The sequence below is a fragment of the Kryptolebias marmoratus genome, linkage group LG19, assembly GCF_001649575.2.
Source record: "Kryptolebias marmoratus isolate JLee-2015 linkage group LG19, ASM164957v2, whole genome shotgun sequence".
Classification (NCBI taxonomy): Eukaryota; Metazoa; Chordata; class Actinopteri; order Cyprinodontiformes; family Rivulidae; genus Kryptolebias; species Kryptolebias marmoratus.
In genome coordinates, this window is record NC_051448.1 from 20,740,697 (window position 1) to 20,757,999 (window position 17,303).

The window sequence follows — 17,303 nt, forward strand, 5'->3', positions numbered from 1 at the left end:
TCATTACTGAGAAACAGGCACAGGGCTCCCACTGATTTAAAGTTATTGTGAGTTGCATTCTTTGTGCACTTTATATTTGTGGTGTATCTTATTTTAAAGGGCATGTTTAAACATTGCCATATTGACCAGAGAACATTAGGGGGAGGAGAGGGTGTTATTCATGTTGATAATGCAATACCAGGACGCAACTAACAAAGTTGTGAGTACTTGTTGGATTTACGTTTATTATGTTTCAAAAAATACCCCCGTTTTCATGCCGCTGGTCGTATCATTTTATTTTGTTGTATTTATCCGCCACACCTTTAAAGGCCGGTCCGTGAAAATACTGTCTGATAATAAAACGGTCCATGGAGCTAAAATGGTTGGGTACCACTGCACTAGAGCAACGAAATCGTGCATTTTGAAGGAAGCGCGGTCCGCATGAAGTTACAAAAATTCGGAGGTGCACATGCCTTATAGTCCGGTGCGCTTTACATATAACAAAAATTCAAAAATGGATCATTCATTGAAAGTGCGTCCAGTGCACCCTATAGTGTGGAAAATACAATATCCTCTTTTCTAAAACCAAAAAATTAAAAGGTCTGGACAGATGGGTATTAAGAATCAGAAATTATTGGACAGGTCACCAAGTGTTAACTGTTTTAGCACATTTTGTCTAAAATACCTCCATAAATAGTTGTGACCCTCTCAGTATTCTTTTTATGCTGCATCTAATCAACTTTATTCAGTTTATTGAATGCAAATAAACAAACAACTAACAAAAGTGTATTGCTTTCAGAAATAAGTGTATAAAGTCAAATAACATAAAATATGTAAATAATAAAATTGGGGCTGTGGTGGATTGGTGGTCATTGCTGCGGTCTTGTAATCCTGAGATTGCAGGTTTGAGCCCAGGTTGAAGCAGAAAGGGCATCCGGCATAAAACAGTTGCCAAATCGCTTGTGTGAGTTTGCTCGCTGTGGCAACTCCTGAAGAAGGGAGCAGCCGAAAGAACTTACTATGTAAATAATAAAATCGAAGTACAGCAAAACATTTATATCATTTTAGCCGAGTCAGGGATTTCAGTAGTCTTGGGTCATAAATCTTAACAGCCTCAATCCAAATATTCTGTATATCTGCTCTAAAACTCATTTACAGACTTGTTTGTTTTCTCACAAAATTGTTGAGCAGTCTGTTTATCTTGTGCTTTTATCTCTAAGTTAGTTTATTTTAAAAAAAACTAAAGTTAACACAGGTATTCTCTTTAGCTGAACCACAGTATACTGAATTTATCAATTTATGTGACATGATTCTTTTTCAGATTAGTTGAAATTGCTGTGTTTGTTTGTCTGTCTTTGTTCATAGGATGAACACGAACCTCTTCACAGTTTTTAATGAAACTCCCAGAAGGTAATCACCAGACGTACATCTACAGCTGAATAAATCTACAGCTGAATAAATTTTAAAGTCAACTTGATTAAAGGTGGCTGACATGGTTAATCAACCTAAGCAAACAGAAACTGCTATAATCTAGTCAGGTTTTTTTAGTCATTTATCTAAAATCTGGTGTAGTAGTAGCTGAGAGTCATCCCCAGATCACAAAAGATTTTTATTTAAAGCTTTCACTTGCCAGACAGCAAGCAGTTACATTCAGGGAAAGCTAATGTCATTTTGCAATGTATGTAGTTACAAAATGGAAATATTGGTCAAGCTCATTCTAATAGATGTTTTTTATTTTTTCTCAGAGAAAACCCATATACACTCATAGAGAATATGCAAAGATATGCAAAACCTCACACAGAACGGTACTGATCAAAACTTCAGGAACTTTCTCACTGTGAGGGAACAGCACTAATCAATGTTTCAACAAAGGGGCCGTTAATCTGGAACTTTTTATGTAACTTTATGATTAAGGTTGTGAGACATGGCACGATACATCCTGTTTAAGCTGCCAGTCTGACAAAGGACCTGTTTCAGATATTGTAAAACCTGTGTGTCTGTTATGAACAGCTTTACTTTTGTCTCTTCACAATATGCAAAGGGTGTATATATATATATATATATATATATATATATATATATATATATATATCACCAAACTTATTTGCATTCCCGTGCATCGGGCCTGTTGATCTTGTCCCACTTTCTGAGAAGCATTTCTGGTTTAGCAATTTCATTATTTACAGACTTACAAAATTGTAAATAAAAATGTAACAAATGTTGGAACAATTGATAGTCAGACTGCAACAATGACTTGGTGTCAAAGAACAATCTGTTCCTGGAAACTTCTCTCATCTCAAAAGGAGAAGTCAATGTCCTTTGGATTCCATCTGCCTGCCTGTCCAGCTGTCCTTCATCTCACCTGTCACCAGTACTCACTGTGTTCTCTTGGTGGATAGTCTCAATCCTGAACATCTGTAATTCTAGCCTCGCCTCTTGTACCTGGAAGACAAGAACAAACTGTAAGACAATCTATGACATATTTCACTAGTTTTTGTTTAATTTTCATCTATAGAATTATAATTGCCAATTTCGTTTTGTCTGCACAACTCCTTAAATACTACGCCCTGCTCATTTCAAAATAAAAGCCTTTTCTATTCACACCAACCTGTTTCAACCTGAGCCCCTTCAGTCACACACAAACCTCCCAAACTTTATTAACGAATGAAATAGAACAGACTACACTCAAAATACAATTTATGAAAGTGAAGTGATGAACCTTAGTGATAACTGATGTACTGCTCTCCTATTTAAACAAACAACAGTGGTGCTGTATTTTTTATTTTTATTTTTTCTGAACAACCTAATCCAAATGTGCTCAACTTGAATCTTCACAGGTGGGACTGTGTGATCACCAACAAAATTGTTGATATCAAAGATTTTTCATCAATGGACAAGCTGTAGGAGACTGAAAAAAAAATCTTTGCTGTCATTTTTTTATGCTGTCAATTCCTAACCAACTAAATCTCTATTTTTATGTTTCCAAGTCCACAGTTTGTCTTTGAAATAGGCATAGTTAGTGCTAATATCATTCAGCAATTTGCTGGTTCTGAGTAAATTTGGACTGAACTACAAAGTAATTAATTTTAGAATGATTACCTGTGAATGTTCAGATAGAGCTGATCAAACTCTTGCAGCCAACTAAAAATGGGATCTCTGACTTGGCTTAGTTCAAGGGCGTAAATGCCATCTCATTATTGGGGGGGACAATAAACAAGAAAATTTCTTAAGAACAATTTTTTTTTTTTTGGAAATCAAATTTGTGTGGTTTGTTAGTACAGAACTGATGCTTTTGCTCTACCAGCTTTTATTTATGGTTTATTGAAGGTNGGGTCGGGAAAGTTACAGTGAAATGTAATGCAAAACGTACAGAGGGAAGCTTATCCGAACTGCATGCATATGCTATACAGAATAATCAGTTGACATAAACCAGGATTGTCAAAGAGAACGGAACCAGAAAACAGGTACGGAGGCAGGATGCAAGATAAATTAATTTATTTACAGGTGTTCAGGAGTTCGACCAGGAGAATCTGAAAGACAGAGGGAAGGGAGCCAGGTGAGTGTCAGGTGCCGATAGTATTCTTTCACATGATTGCTTGTTCATTGGTAACTGTTTTTTCTTTCTTACAGGTGTAGAGGAGAGAAGAGGCTTGGAGATGATGACGTCCCGCTGTGAGTCTTTTCAGGAGATAAATCCAATACTTGGCGACAGGTAGTGATGGGACATCTGAAGCCAGGCTTCGAGGCGTGTACCGAGTAAAAAGGGGGCGTGTCCAATGAAGCTCCGCTTTGGAGCTTGTGTCATATTGAGCAAAATCATGTGATCAACAACAAACGAGGCCTCGCATTACATCTGCCACGTCATTGCTTCAGTTTGCGTATCATTTTTCAAAATAAAAGCGCTATGAACCCTGTTGCTTCTGACGAAGAAACCTTCTAAAACCTGAAACAGTGAGAAAAGTCCTGTTCCTAAATAAAAAACAATTTAACCTAAAATCCAGAAAGTTCCTAATTATTTTTGTTTGATCAGGAAATACATCAGAATCACACATCAAAAGCAGAATAAAACCCCCTGGAAGAGGCCAACTTTATTTGTAATATTAAAAACCAGAACTAGAACTCCCAGGAAGAGATGATTTTCAACAAATTCTGTTTTTCAGGAAGCAAGTTTCAAGCTCAAAGTATTCAGAGTCTGCCCCAACAATCACTCAATTCCCAATACACTAAAGTGCAACATATCTTCATTGTCAAATAAGTCCATGACATAAAAGAAAACCCAACACAACCACTGATGGTCAAGGATTAGATTGGCTACAAATCATTTTAATAATTAAAACATGACAATTAAATATGATTTAATTGATTCTCCTGTTACTTAACATGAGTTTGATGAAAACTTTGTGACAATATTGTATTTACAAATTTTTTAAAGTATGATCCAACTGTGTGACAAAGCTGTTACAGTTTCACCAGCAGATGTCACTAGTGAGTGATGAATGAAGCATCGAGTAATGAACCTTTTTGGAAAGCAGTGTTGGAAAGTTTCATTGCTTCATGAGGCTTCATTTGTCCATCACTAGCGACAGGTAAGTCCTCAGGTAGGTGAACCGCAGGGTCCAGACAGGTTAGTATTTACACAAGTTCAGCAACGTGATTCCTGAAGCACACAGGTAGCAAAAATAAAGATCTTAGCATAGCACAACAATTTCAATCCTTCAGTATTTAGGCTTGAGTATCTACCCAGTAGGCATCATGCTCCAGCAACGACCTGGATCCAACTGAAGACTTAAGTACTGGTACGGCTCGTTAAGCAGATGGGTTGCAGCTGAGGGGGAAAGAGTGCTCTGTCTCGCCAGCAGGCGGGGACAGAACACTCAAATCCTCACATCAGTAATAATATTGATTTAAATGACATGTATTTAGTAGTCTTAATAGTAATATTAATCAGTACAATAGCGTCAGTAATTTTCTTATGAATTAAGGCATTTATTAAAAATATTATGAACAAAATAACATTCTGGAAGCTGTGTATAAAGAGATATAACTAATTAACCTGGAAGTAGGTGGGTTTCATAACTTAAACTTAATACTCAAAGAACCAAGGCTTTTCTAGAAAAATAGTCATATTTCATTTTGTTATTTTAAAAGGCTGTATGTTTAAGTTGTTAGATAAAGGCAGCTTCTTTCTTTTCTCTATCTACGGTCAGCTGCTCTGCTCTGTCTCTCCTCTGCTTCGGCTCCCATACACGTTGCGAGTCAGGCACTTGCAACGCTCACAAATCAGAGGAAGGTTTCACAAATCCCAATCATGGTTTTAATTCTTCAGTTATGCGTTTAGAATAATCCAGTCCAGGTTTAAAGTGTCTCTGTGTTGTAGTTTTTTATCTAGAAAAGATAAAAGGTGCTGAAAGAAGTGAAAAATTAAGTGGAATCGCCCTTTAGCCATTTCCATAATCGGAAGCCAACTTCAGCTTCGTTTTACCGAAGTAATGAGAATAAAAAAGTCTAATTCTCTAATGTGTTTCATCCTACTCAGAAGTAGGAGCAAATAAAATGTCTCACACCTATTTTTTAAGTAGCTACTTACTGGAAGTTAGTACTTTGTGCAGCAGTGAGTTACACACAGCTCACTTCCCACCTCAAGCGGCTCAGCCAGAGCCTGTGTCCATTACCGGCACTGCTGTTGCTCCTTCTACACATTGGACTAAACCATTTGCCAACAGGGAGGGGGGAGGCAAAAATTCCTTTTTTTTTTAGATTAATGGCGAATTTCTCTTTTTATGCTTTTTTATATTTATATTGTTTAAATACACAGTTTCCTTTATTGAATTATTGGAGGGGACAAATCGACACTTCCCCAAGATTGGGGGGTCCAGACCCTCCTGAACCCTATGCCTATGGCTTAGTGTGCATCAGAGCAACAAAAAGCCTGCTTGAACCAGTATTTTTATGAGGATTTTTGTTTTTTGTTTCTGTAACTTTGCGTTTTCTAGACTGTTCCCCTTGTGTTAATGTTACTTACATGTGTCACTTTTCAGTTTCCACTCTCAGCTCCTGCCTCACCCTCTTAGCTGTTTCCCTATTGTAATCAGTCCAGGTGTTCTATACACAAGCACTGAGAAAATCAGACCATATACAGAGCAGAAACTTTAATTCAAAATGACAATAAAAATACTTTTTTCACAAGCTTCAAATGCAGTTTTAAGAAACACTTATTCTATGACCATACAAGTATCAGAAACAAGTTTTAAAAATGCAAATTGTTACAATATGTACAAACATTATTTGAACAATATTTCTGCTTTCTTAAAAGGACTTTTTGTAAAACCAAGAATAAATAATCTGTGGGTTTTTCCCATATATTCTGAATTTAAACCACTGATCAAGTTTATTTTATGGACACAGCACTGACCACTAGAACACTGTGCCAAAAATAGCAAGTGCTCAGTCAGTGGCAAGTTCATTTAGCATGTCATAAATAAAGTTGTTGTATAACAAAAAGTGAATAGAAACAATTGGAATGAAATATCACCTAAAAAACAAAAAACTAAAATGCAAACACAAAAGTTAAAGTTGTAAAATTATTTAATAAGAAATGATATAGCAAACAAACCTGTATTATCAAGCTCTGATTGAGTAAAAGCCACATAGGTCTGTAATAGCACTTTGAAAGTTTCTATTCTTCACACAATTTCTTTTTATGGATTTGTAATTTTTTTTAAATAAATTTGAAGCATAATCCACAATTCATTTTCTAGAATTTAATAAAGACCATCTGGTTGATCAATCTAAATGTTTTAGATAAAAAATAATAATGTAAACACAACATCAAATGTTAAAGTGGGTTTGAAACTGGTAAAGAAAATGGATGTATGGATATGTATATGTTAGTGTTATTTGCTATTCCACTTGTGAAAAGAAAACAGATTGGCACAAGCGTTTTAAGATAATTTACACTAAATTATCTTCTAATAAGTTATCTATAATTTACACCAAATTATCTTCTCTTAGAAAACTCTAAAATTGTTGATATAGTCTAGACTGTGGGATTGGCAGATGGAAAAAAGCCAGGGGTTAAGAATAACAAGACCCCTAAAGTGTACACATCTTTGGCTGCAGATCGGCGTTAGAACAAAAATGTAAAAAGGTATATTTTTTACTAATCTCTGTCAAACTTATGGTACAAATTCAGCACACTTGCTTTTGTATTACAGCACTCACAATCAATTCCCAATTAATCAGTTATTGTAGGCTATTGTGAGGGATATGGAAGCATTCAATACCTGAACTTTGATGGCATCGTTTTCTTTGTGACTTTTTTGCCAAATGTTTGTTTTGAAGTGTCTGGTGGTTCCAGCATGATTCCAATGGGTCAATAAGGTAGGTCAAAATTCGAGCTGAGAAAAAGGCAGTTGTTTCCACAAGGGTCCACATTGTCCCAGACACTGATCCAAGGTTCATATAGAGCCAGTTTGGAACAGAACCACAATTTCAGTTTTGCTGGGCCAAAAATGGATTAAAAATAATCTTGATCTGAACTTAATATGGTCTAGATTATATTTGATCTACAATTGCTGAATTAGGACAGTGATATGTATTGTTGTCCTCCAGAATGCAGGGAGGAATCATCAGCAACTGAGTCTAGATGTCATTCATCCTCTTCAAAGTGATAAGAGGTATCACTTTTATAACTTTTTAGGCTCATTAGAAGACAACCAGAACAATTTTAAAAAGAGGTGAGTGGAAATGTATAAAGGTAAAAAATGTTTTGGAAACTACCAAAGAACTTGCAACCTTCCAGTCCAAAACCAAACACTTTGGCAACAAGAAATAGTGACTCGCAAGAGTAGAATTGAATTAACCTTTAAAAAATCCAGGGCTTTGATATTAATCTCTTTCCCTGGTAATAAAAAAAAGTGAAAAAAATATATATGGCTATGTAATGGTAAAAAAAATAGTGAAATGGACACGCCCCTTAGTCCAACAAAAACTTATATAAAAGTTGTGTCATCAACCATTCAAGATCTTATCCAGTTGATTGAACTTCAGTGGCCAGTAAAGTTGCCATTTCAAACTGCACCTGGAAAGTTAATTTTGAGAAAATTAGTGCACTACATTTAAACCCATGGAGTTATTTAAAGTAAACTGCAAATATTGATTATTTTGTTATTTCAACATTGTAGGATTGCACTTGTTAATTCATAAATAACAAAAATGCTACTAGCTTATCAAATTGGTTATTCTCCATGGAACATACTATTTAAACTGAATAAAAGTTTAGATAAAAGATAATTGAGAAATACATACCCTTTTCTCCATCAGTGTTCCACATACCCAAATGAAGAAACCCTTTAAAGACAATGATACCAAACTATTTCAATCTACTTTTTTGCTGCACTGAAAGTAGTAAATATTGAAATGGATACAACAGGATTCATAAACACAGACTTACTATTACCTGTATTGAATTGGAGCATGCAAATGCAATATGAATTTCTCTGGTTTTTGGGAAAAACATGGTTCCAACTCCCAAAATCCAAGTTAATCCAAATAATGGTGTGAGTAAAGCCAGAGTCCTGGTGATGATCACCAGAACATGTCTCTCATCTACTTGTGCAGCCTTCCTTTCAACCTTTTTCATCAGCATTTTGTAAATCACTACAAGCACAATTATGAGGTTGATGACCACTATCAGAAGTGCAGGAATCACAAATGCCAGTAGAGCTTTGGACTCATTCCAGTTGAGCCAACAGACAGCAGGTTCTTGAATGTATTCATCTGAGGGTGCGGTTACAGCTATGGTTGTTGTTGCGATGATGAGTGGTCCACCATATCCCAAAGAGAATCCAATGGCCAACATGGACCTTTCAGACAATCCTCCATGAAAGATTTTGACCAGGCGGTACAGCAACAGCAGGGCTGAGGCTAACATCCAGAAGAACAAAGCCAGATAGAAAAAATGGATAAAAAAGGTAGCCACTATACATGCTGGAGGAAGTATCTTCTCCACATCTGACACTGCAGCTCCAATAAAAAACCAGATGTTTGCAACCAGGAGAGACAGCAATGTTAACAATGGCAACATGACGCAAGTAAGATGTTGTGTTCTTTACTATTGTTTTCCAAAATATAGCTTCAGTGAAGAGACACATGACCAAAGAACCCATGGATATGCCAACTCCGATGTAGGTAATAGAGTTCAATAAAGGGTCATCAGGGCTTTCAGGTGACATAAGAATTGAGAATGAGGTGGTGTGGTTGCAGTTGCAGCTGACAGTTTCATTTCCATTGAATAACAATGAACAGCCCTCACTGCTCCATCCTCCAAGACCATCAAAAAGGGTGAAGTTCCAAAAAACACATTTAGGGTTTCCAAGAGTTTCATTTATAATTTTAAATGTTATTGATAAATTTTTGAAGTCTGCTTCTGGCTGAATTAGAGCAACCTTTCCGTTGATAACATCTGCTGATGAATTGGCTTCATCTCTTGCAGGAAGCACATTATTCATGGAATCAAATATTATTGTGGTTATTGATTTATTTTCTCCCACTGTCTCTGGAATGTCTATTTTCACTGAAGAAATAAAGTCGCCACTGAAAGGTTTTCTGAATGTAGTTTTGTTCAAGAGAATATAAGGTGTCCGAATGCTGAAAGATCCATTAGCAAGATGAGTTGATATTATTTCAAAAGAGTTCAACAATGAAGAGCTGGCACTTTTTACTTCACCAATATTTGTTTCTAAATTATTGCCACCATCTTTGTTGTTGAGAATATCCCATGACTTTTTTTGCTTTGGCAGATGTAAGAATGCCTGCAGTTTCAAGGATATTCTACAATGGAAGAACAAAATGTGTTACATTTAAAACATTTCTTGGAAAATGTTAATTTCAACACAAATATGTATTTTACCCTTGTTGAATATTCACTTATTGCGAAGTTAAATGATGAAGATCTATTAGCTATATTCCAGAAGATCTTAACAATGGCACCAATGTTGGCTGGAAATTCAAGTATCTTGTTAGAGTTGTTGACTGTTGCATGCTTGAGTTCCTCTGAGAATCTTGGGAGTGTGAAGTTATCCAGAAACTGACACATATGATGAAAGAAGTTTAGTATTACATTTTATCTCAGGTTTACTTTTAAGTTACAAAAACTGTTTTAATTTATAGCTGACTTTTTTCTAGATGCTGCCTTGAAAGTGGCAGCATGTGACAGCATCTTTTTTAGCTTTTTTTCCTTTCTAAGTTACTTGTGACATTTCTTCTCTTAGTTGTTTGTATTTTTTTGTTTAAATCTCATTAGAATAGACCTTACAGATTTTTATACATTCTTCATGGCCCTCCTGTGCTGACCAGTAAGAGGAGAGATGGAGGGATTGTTGTGATGATGAATCCTGGGTATGTTGCGAACAAGCCTCTGTGCTTTCCAGACATTGAACTCTTAGCTGTGAGCATGAACCCATATTATTTGCCATGGGAGTTCTCTTCCACTTTAGTCAGCAGCCTGTGACGTCATCCACTCTACTGTCGCAAAGCCAAACAATCAACCAACTGGAGGGTTTCATAACCAATCCTGGCAATTTCAATCATGCCAGTTTGGGCTATATTCTCCTAAATTGTCATGTGTTTGTAGACTATGCAACACAATAAAATAAAACCTTGAACCTCCTGTATGCAAATGTTAGAGATGCATATAGAACAGTTGCCTTACCCCCTCTTGGTCAAGGCTGCTACATACTTCACAAGAAGTTCTCTCTCCCAGGGCTGTGAGACTTTACTGTTTTTTCTCAACCCTGGTTTTGGAGTTCTCGCAGCTTGTTCTGAACACATCATCTGCGCATGTAGTGTTTGGAAATTTTTGTGTGATCAGTCAGAAATTTGAAATGAGTGCAAGGGTTTAATGCTGGAAAGTGGAAATGTTTATGTTCCTATTTTTCTGCTAGAGCAGAAGTTTAATAGTTTTGAGGAGTAGCGAGCCAAGGCTGTCACAGGAAGTACAAGAATCTATATAACACGCCTTTAAAAGACATAAAGACACACAAATGACTAATTTGTGGAAAAAGGAAGGCCAAACACTGTGCACAGAGGGGAGAATTTGTTGAAAATAGTTTTGTTACCTTTGTGACAAATTTGCAAAGGTCAAACAACGTGACAAGAGTGATGACGCTGGCAGGAGGCAATCAGTCCTGCAACAGGTGGGCACTCTGAGGACTCTCAAGGAGTTCTGTGCTTGAATTTCTCGTGAAGTATGAAGTGTACTGGCCAAAATGAACGTTGTTTTCTGACAGCTCAAGAAAACAAGCAAATTTCTCAGTTCCTGCAGAGTACGAAACAAGTTTTATTCAGATCACAACCTGGTGCTTGTAGCACTTCAATGTGCTCCTGCTGTTTGAAGCATTCCTGTTTCCACAATATGTGTAAGGAGGTCGAGTCAGGAAGCCAGTGAAGATCTGAAGGATTTCTTTGAAACTACTTGGCCCAGTTTACATGATGCTGTTTTTCAGTAAAACTGGGACATTGCTGTTGCGCTTCAGCCATTTGTTTATAGAACAACAACAATCAGATTCTCTGACACTAAAGGTTTTTGAACTTTTCAGATACTCCCTGTTACATTTCAAAGGAAGCCGTAATGACTGTGGCACACACTGCAGTGAATTCAACAGGCACAACATTACAATGTAAACGTGTGACTTTTTCCCAATTAACATCAGAAAATCTATCATATTTCCAGGAGATTGGTCATGTGCAAATGTACACTTTGTCACCAGATCTGAAGGCCCTCTTGTTGTCAATCAGGCTGGGATTGTGTTGTCTTCACAGAAGTTAATTCTATCAGTTATGCAGTGGGTCAATGCTTCGCCATCTCCATACAGCAGGCAGAGCTCATCCCAGGGCCTGTTTACACGTTAACAATCTCTAAAAACAATATTCATTTTTCAGTGTTGATTGTAAAAAGTTACACGTTTAAATAGTAATGTTGTGCTCGTTGAATTCGATGTAGTTTCCGTGCCAGGTCAATAAATGGTAGTGTTATTTTTGTATTTCAGTGACACACATGCATGCAGACACTTCAGTCATGAGCATGAAAACAATGGTAAATCACAAATATGGCCAACCCCCAACACTTTAGCATCAACAATATTATTTAGCAACACTGCTGAACTCTTCCAACCACATCTCTCCAACCACAACCTCAACTTTAGTGGTTACAATCTTCTGTTTGACTGTGAGGACAGGCCAAGACAACTAAAAAAAAATACACGTTAGCAAGACTACAGGCCCTGATCTTATCAGCCCCTGGATCCTAAAGTCCTGACCTTTACAGCTGACTGGCACCCTGTAGCACATCTTCATCATGAGTCCTATGTAGGAAAAGGGGTCAGTTCATTGGAAAACATCCTGCCTAGTGCCGGAACCGAAAAAAGTCATCCCATCTGACCATAGCGACTTCAAACTGATTGCCCTCACATCACACAACATGAACACCTTGGAGGGGAGGGTCCTGACCCATCTTGACCCACAGGCAAAAACTGCTCTGGACCTTCTGCAATATGCCTACCAGGCCCATGTTGGGGTGAATGATGCTGTCATATATTTGCTGTAGCATACTCACTTTTACCTGGATGATTGTGGGGACTCTGTTAGACATGTGTTTTTTGACTTTTCAAGTGGCTTTATTAAATGGCAAGCTGCTCAAGATTGATGTCAGTGAGTCCACTGTCTCCTGGATTGCTGATTATCTGTCAGACAGGACTCAGTTTGTGTATCTGGGCAACACCCTATCTGATCATGTGATCAGTAATACAGGAGCACTGCAGGGAAGATCCTGTCTCTGTTCCTGTTCAGTGCAACTCTGTCATGCCACTTGCAGAAGTATTCTGATGACTCTGGTGGTGGAGTGTATTAGAGATAGACAGGAATCAGAGCACAGGGAACTGGAGTACAGTTCTGTGGAGTGGTCTCGCAGGAATCATCTTCTCTTGAACGTGGACAAGACAAAGGATATCAACTTCAGGAGTAAAAAATCCTACAACCAGGGCCTTCAAGATCTTGGGGAAGTAAGTGGAGATTATGGGCAGATACAAATATTTGGGAGTACATCTGAACAGTAGGGTCACTAAACAAACTGCACTTCATCATGGACAACCTGTCCCATCCCCTTCATGACACATGTTGGGAGGCAAACACAGAAACTTGCCCTTGATGAGATATTTTCTGAAACTATAATATATCACACTTTTGGGGCACACACTTCATCTGGGGCCTCATGTATGCAGGGTGTGTATGAAACAAATGTTCCATAAAAGTGTGCAGAAGTATGAAAACATTTGACCTACCATGACAATGTGCCACCACGCAAACTTCTTCAGTCAACAGTACCAAACTTAAAAATACCGAAATTCATCCAAATACACTGAAATATGACTCCATCATACACGTCAACTCTTACAGATCGTCCAATAATTATACAGCTTTCCCTCCCATACAGAGAAACATACAGAGAAAGCCTTACAGTATTTTCAAAATCTCAGCTTTAATTTTTTTTTTTACATCTAACGGTCTTGTTTTCATTAAACATTGTTGCCTAGTAAATTCACACAAAGAACTGGATGTCCGATTTTATATTTGTCTCTCAGTCTTTAGTAATATTGCAATTATGAGACTTCCTTCAGAATGAAATCTTGCGCTTTCATGTGCCAAAGGTTATTGTTTGACTGTATTTACAACTGTGTACAGTGATTCTACCTGAGATATTTTCAATTGAGCTGTCGAGTGGTGAAAAAAAAATGGAAACGCCTAAGAAGACAATGAAGTGTGGTAGGGAGGTATCTTAATGAACGAAGGAGACATTTAATGGAAAAATTGTGCACTTGACAAAGTCTTGAAGTATTATTTCATCTCAACTGAATTAATTTTCTACCTGTTCATTAATGTTGGATTTGTGAGCGATATATAGGTTTTTCCCACCTCCCTAAAACAATTGAAACATAATTATTTTTTTGTTTGTTTTAAATGATTTTTATTAATTTAACTTTATTTATCTATGAATTTTTATTTCTTTTGTTAGAAAATGTGTTGTACATTGCGCCTGTTTCCTGGATTGTGCTGTGTATATTTCAGTTGTATATACAGTATCTACATTCAACACAATATTTATGTTGTTACCTATAGAGGACCAAAAGAGACATAATCAAAAATAAAAGCAGAAAAATATATATTTCGCTTTTGCCTTTACCTTACACATGCGTTTCATCAAGTAATGTTTATATTTTTCTTTACTGTACTGCGCACAGGTGTGAGCAGTATTAAAGCGCGCCTCCTCTGCGCTCTGGGGGTTTCGAAAGGGAAACTATAAATAGTCATTACTGACTGTGTTGCTGTCAGCTAAGCTGACAACATACCCTAACTCTTCTGCAGCTGTCTGAGACATTTCCGCTAGACTTCACTTCCTCTCAAATGAGGCATTCTCCTGTAATGGCCGAGAGCGCAGGCATGAACAATCAATCTGCACATGGATCCTGGTCCTTCCTGGTTATTGACCAATAGGAGAGGAGCTGGACCAAGAAGACAGCTTCCTCATTTGCATACTGAGGCAGAAATGCACACAGTGATTAAAGAGGAGGAGAAAATGTGTAAGGAAAAGGCAAAAACAAAATATAAACATTACTTGATGAAAGGCATGTGTAAGGAAAAGGAAAAGGCAAAAGCAAAATATATATATTTCTGCTTTTATTTTTGATTATTGCGCTTGCGGTCCTCCATAGTTACCTTCGCCAAAGAGGTTATGTTTTCAGTAGTGTTTGTCTGACTGTGCTCAAGATTTCTCAAACAGTTAAGAATAGATTTTTATGACATTTTCAGATTTTTTTTGTGCCGATCTGGTCAAATGTCAAGGTTACAGATGATCCTTTGCTTTAACTTTGCAATCGTGTAACGTAAGAATGTCAAACTGCACAGATAGAGACCTCGTGGGTCAAGGATGATGCCTATTGATTTTAAGGTCACAGGGTCAAAGGTCAAGGTCAGAAAACCTTTTTTATATGCCAGCAGGTGACTCCTTTGTCTCCACAAAGCAGGATGTTTTTTATTATCTTCATTTGTTTGTCTGTCTGTTACCAAGATTACATGAAAACTAATGAACAAGTTTGGATGAAATTTTCAAGAAAAGTTGAGGTTGTCACAAAAAAAGCCAACCCAATTGATTACATTTTGATTGTGAGCCAGATCATGATCCAGATCGCATTACTTTTTATTGACGTTATGGCCTTGGTGGAGGTTTGTGCTCTCTGAATGCTTCAAGTTGTGACAAAGTTTGTCATGTGGGAATCCTAAGGATGTTGTGAATTTTATGAATTTTGAAAGGTCAGTATACAGGTAGATATCCAAAGGGGTTGACATGTATGCTTCATTTCTTTTTCTGAATTCAAGGGGCATTTGAACACAATGTTTTCTCATGAGTTTGAGCATTCATGGTTTAAATCAGAGGAATGAAACTTAAGTACATTCAGACTCATACAACGTAACATATAACACACTGATTGAAACAACCTCAATCCCATGTAAACTGTAAAATGTCTTCTATTTTTTCCACATGTACATGGAAAACATTCATCAGTGACTGCACGCTAGCAAGGTGTACATACAGTTAAAAGCATGCATATGAAATGCATGTGAATTGTCTAAGGACCACTACCATGCCAGCCGTATGGGATGGCCTCATTTGTATGATGCCAAGATCAATCACATTCTCGTACACCATTCCTGAAATGCTCTGTCGATGCACAGCGACTCATTTCTTGACATCCACTTTGATATCAGAGCACTTTTTTTTTCAGGCAAGGACCGGAATTCTGATCCTGCAACAGCACTTACTTCCTTCTGCCATTCCATCTGTTTCCTTTTATTACCAACCCTGGACGAATAACTACTAAATAAAATGTTAATGCTTGCCTTCACCTCTAACAGTAGTACGTCTATTTCATATTCAGTGAAAATCTTTATTTTTGGCGTTGCTCAATGCCTTTGCCATGGTTATTTGGACACCAGGTGAAGGCCTGTCATGTATTTTTTTACTAATTTGCTTACTTGTTTATGGGAGGGGACAGGGCAGTCCAAGTGGTACATACAGCTTTGCTTTATTCTACGTATATTGGGTGCAGAAATCTGCATGTGCACGGTTTCATAAATCTGAATATTTTTGTGCATTTACACTTTAAGAATTCTATCTATACACCAACTTTCAGTTTGAAAGCTTCCCACATTACTCATCTCCCAGGTTATTCATCCTAAAACCTCAGAGTGGAGAGACAAAAGGGGCTTGTAGCTCCCTGGAGATGCATGGCTCTTAAAAGCAACCTGCGTCCCCCTGGGGAAGTGGGAGATTTGACGATATAGAGGTTGTCCTTGGGAGAGTCAAAGATAGACAAAATTAAAAAATGAGATCATCAGAGGTACAACACAAATTGAAGGGCTGGGAGATAAAGTTAGAGAGGTCAGATTGAGACGGTTTGGACTCGTGCCGAGGAGGGATAGTGAGTATATTGATACATAAATAATAGTATATTGGTAAATAAAATATGTTAGAGATGGAGCTACCAGGGAAAAGACAGAGGAAGGCAAAGGAGGAGATATATGGATGCAGTTAGAGTTGACACTGAGGTATTTGGAGTGAGGACAGAAGATGCAGAAGACTATGGGGCGCCGTTTGTAAAGCAACGTGTGCTCAAAATTCATGCCTAAATTTTGTCACATTTAGCTTCAAACACTGTTTAAAAATGTAGTGTGGATTTTCTGATGTCACCTTTTACAACATTTAGCTAGTTAAATGTAATTGTTACAGCTACCTGCTAAATATAAATCTAAATGCTAAATGTTAAATCTAAATATTATATGTTATATCTAAATGTTATATGTTAAATCTAAATGTTATATGTTAAATCTAAATCCTAAATGTTATATCTAAATCTAAATGTTGAAACTAAATGTTTAGCTAATATGCAAATTTTTAATCCCTGAAACAGGAAGTACCAAAATTAAAGCTTGACACTAGGCTGAAGTTTGTTGAAATACTTTAGTAAACTAAACATTTTACAGTTAAATATTACGTAATATCGGTGTTTATCTTCCACTCATTGGTAAAGCTAGCGGGAGTTTTTATAACAATGTGCCAGGAGTCAGGCGTTCTCCCCCGGTGTACGGAACGTGAAACGCTCGGCCAGCTGACAGCTGGAGAGCGGAGCAGGCATGTCCGAAAGTGTCAAAACAATATTGTAATAAGGTCATGTACTGATGAACCGAGCAGATATTTGAGACTTTCAAAGCCA

General features: G+C 37.2%; 1 protein-coding gene and 1 long non-coding RNA gene across 2 annotated transcripts; both read right to left on the reverse strand.

The window, feature by feature from the left end:
• Positions 1-2,118: 2,118 nt before the first annotated feature.
• On the reverse strand, positions 2,119-4,150 carry LOC119616605. Its single transcript, XR_005234460.1, has 3 exons — positions 3,608-4,150; positions 3,482-3,509; positions 2,119-2,421 (listed from the first exon to the last, which is right to left on the reverse strand). It is a non-coding gene; the product is annotated as an uncharacterized LOC119616605 (long non-coding RNA).
• Positions 4,151-4,294: 144 nt separating this feature from the next.
• On the reverse strand, positions 4,295-9,181 carry LOC119616598 (adhesion G protein-coupled receptor F4-like). The gene is made up of 3 exons (XM_037981419.1): positions 8,438-9,181; positions 8,287-8,328; positions 4,295-8,059 (listed from the first exon to the last, which is right to left on the reverse strand). The coding sequence occupies exons 1-3, from the start codon at positions 9,062-9,064 to the stop codon at positions 8,006-8,008; spliced, it is 723 nt and encodes a 240-aa protein (XP_037837347.1). The 5' UTR covers positions 9,065-9,181; the 3' UTR covers positions 4,295-8,005.
• Positions 9,182-17,303: the final 8,122 nt, after the last annotated feature.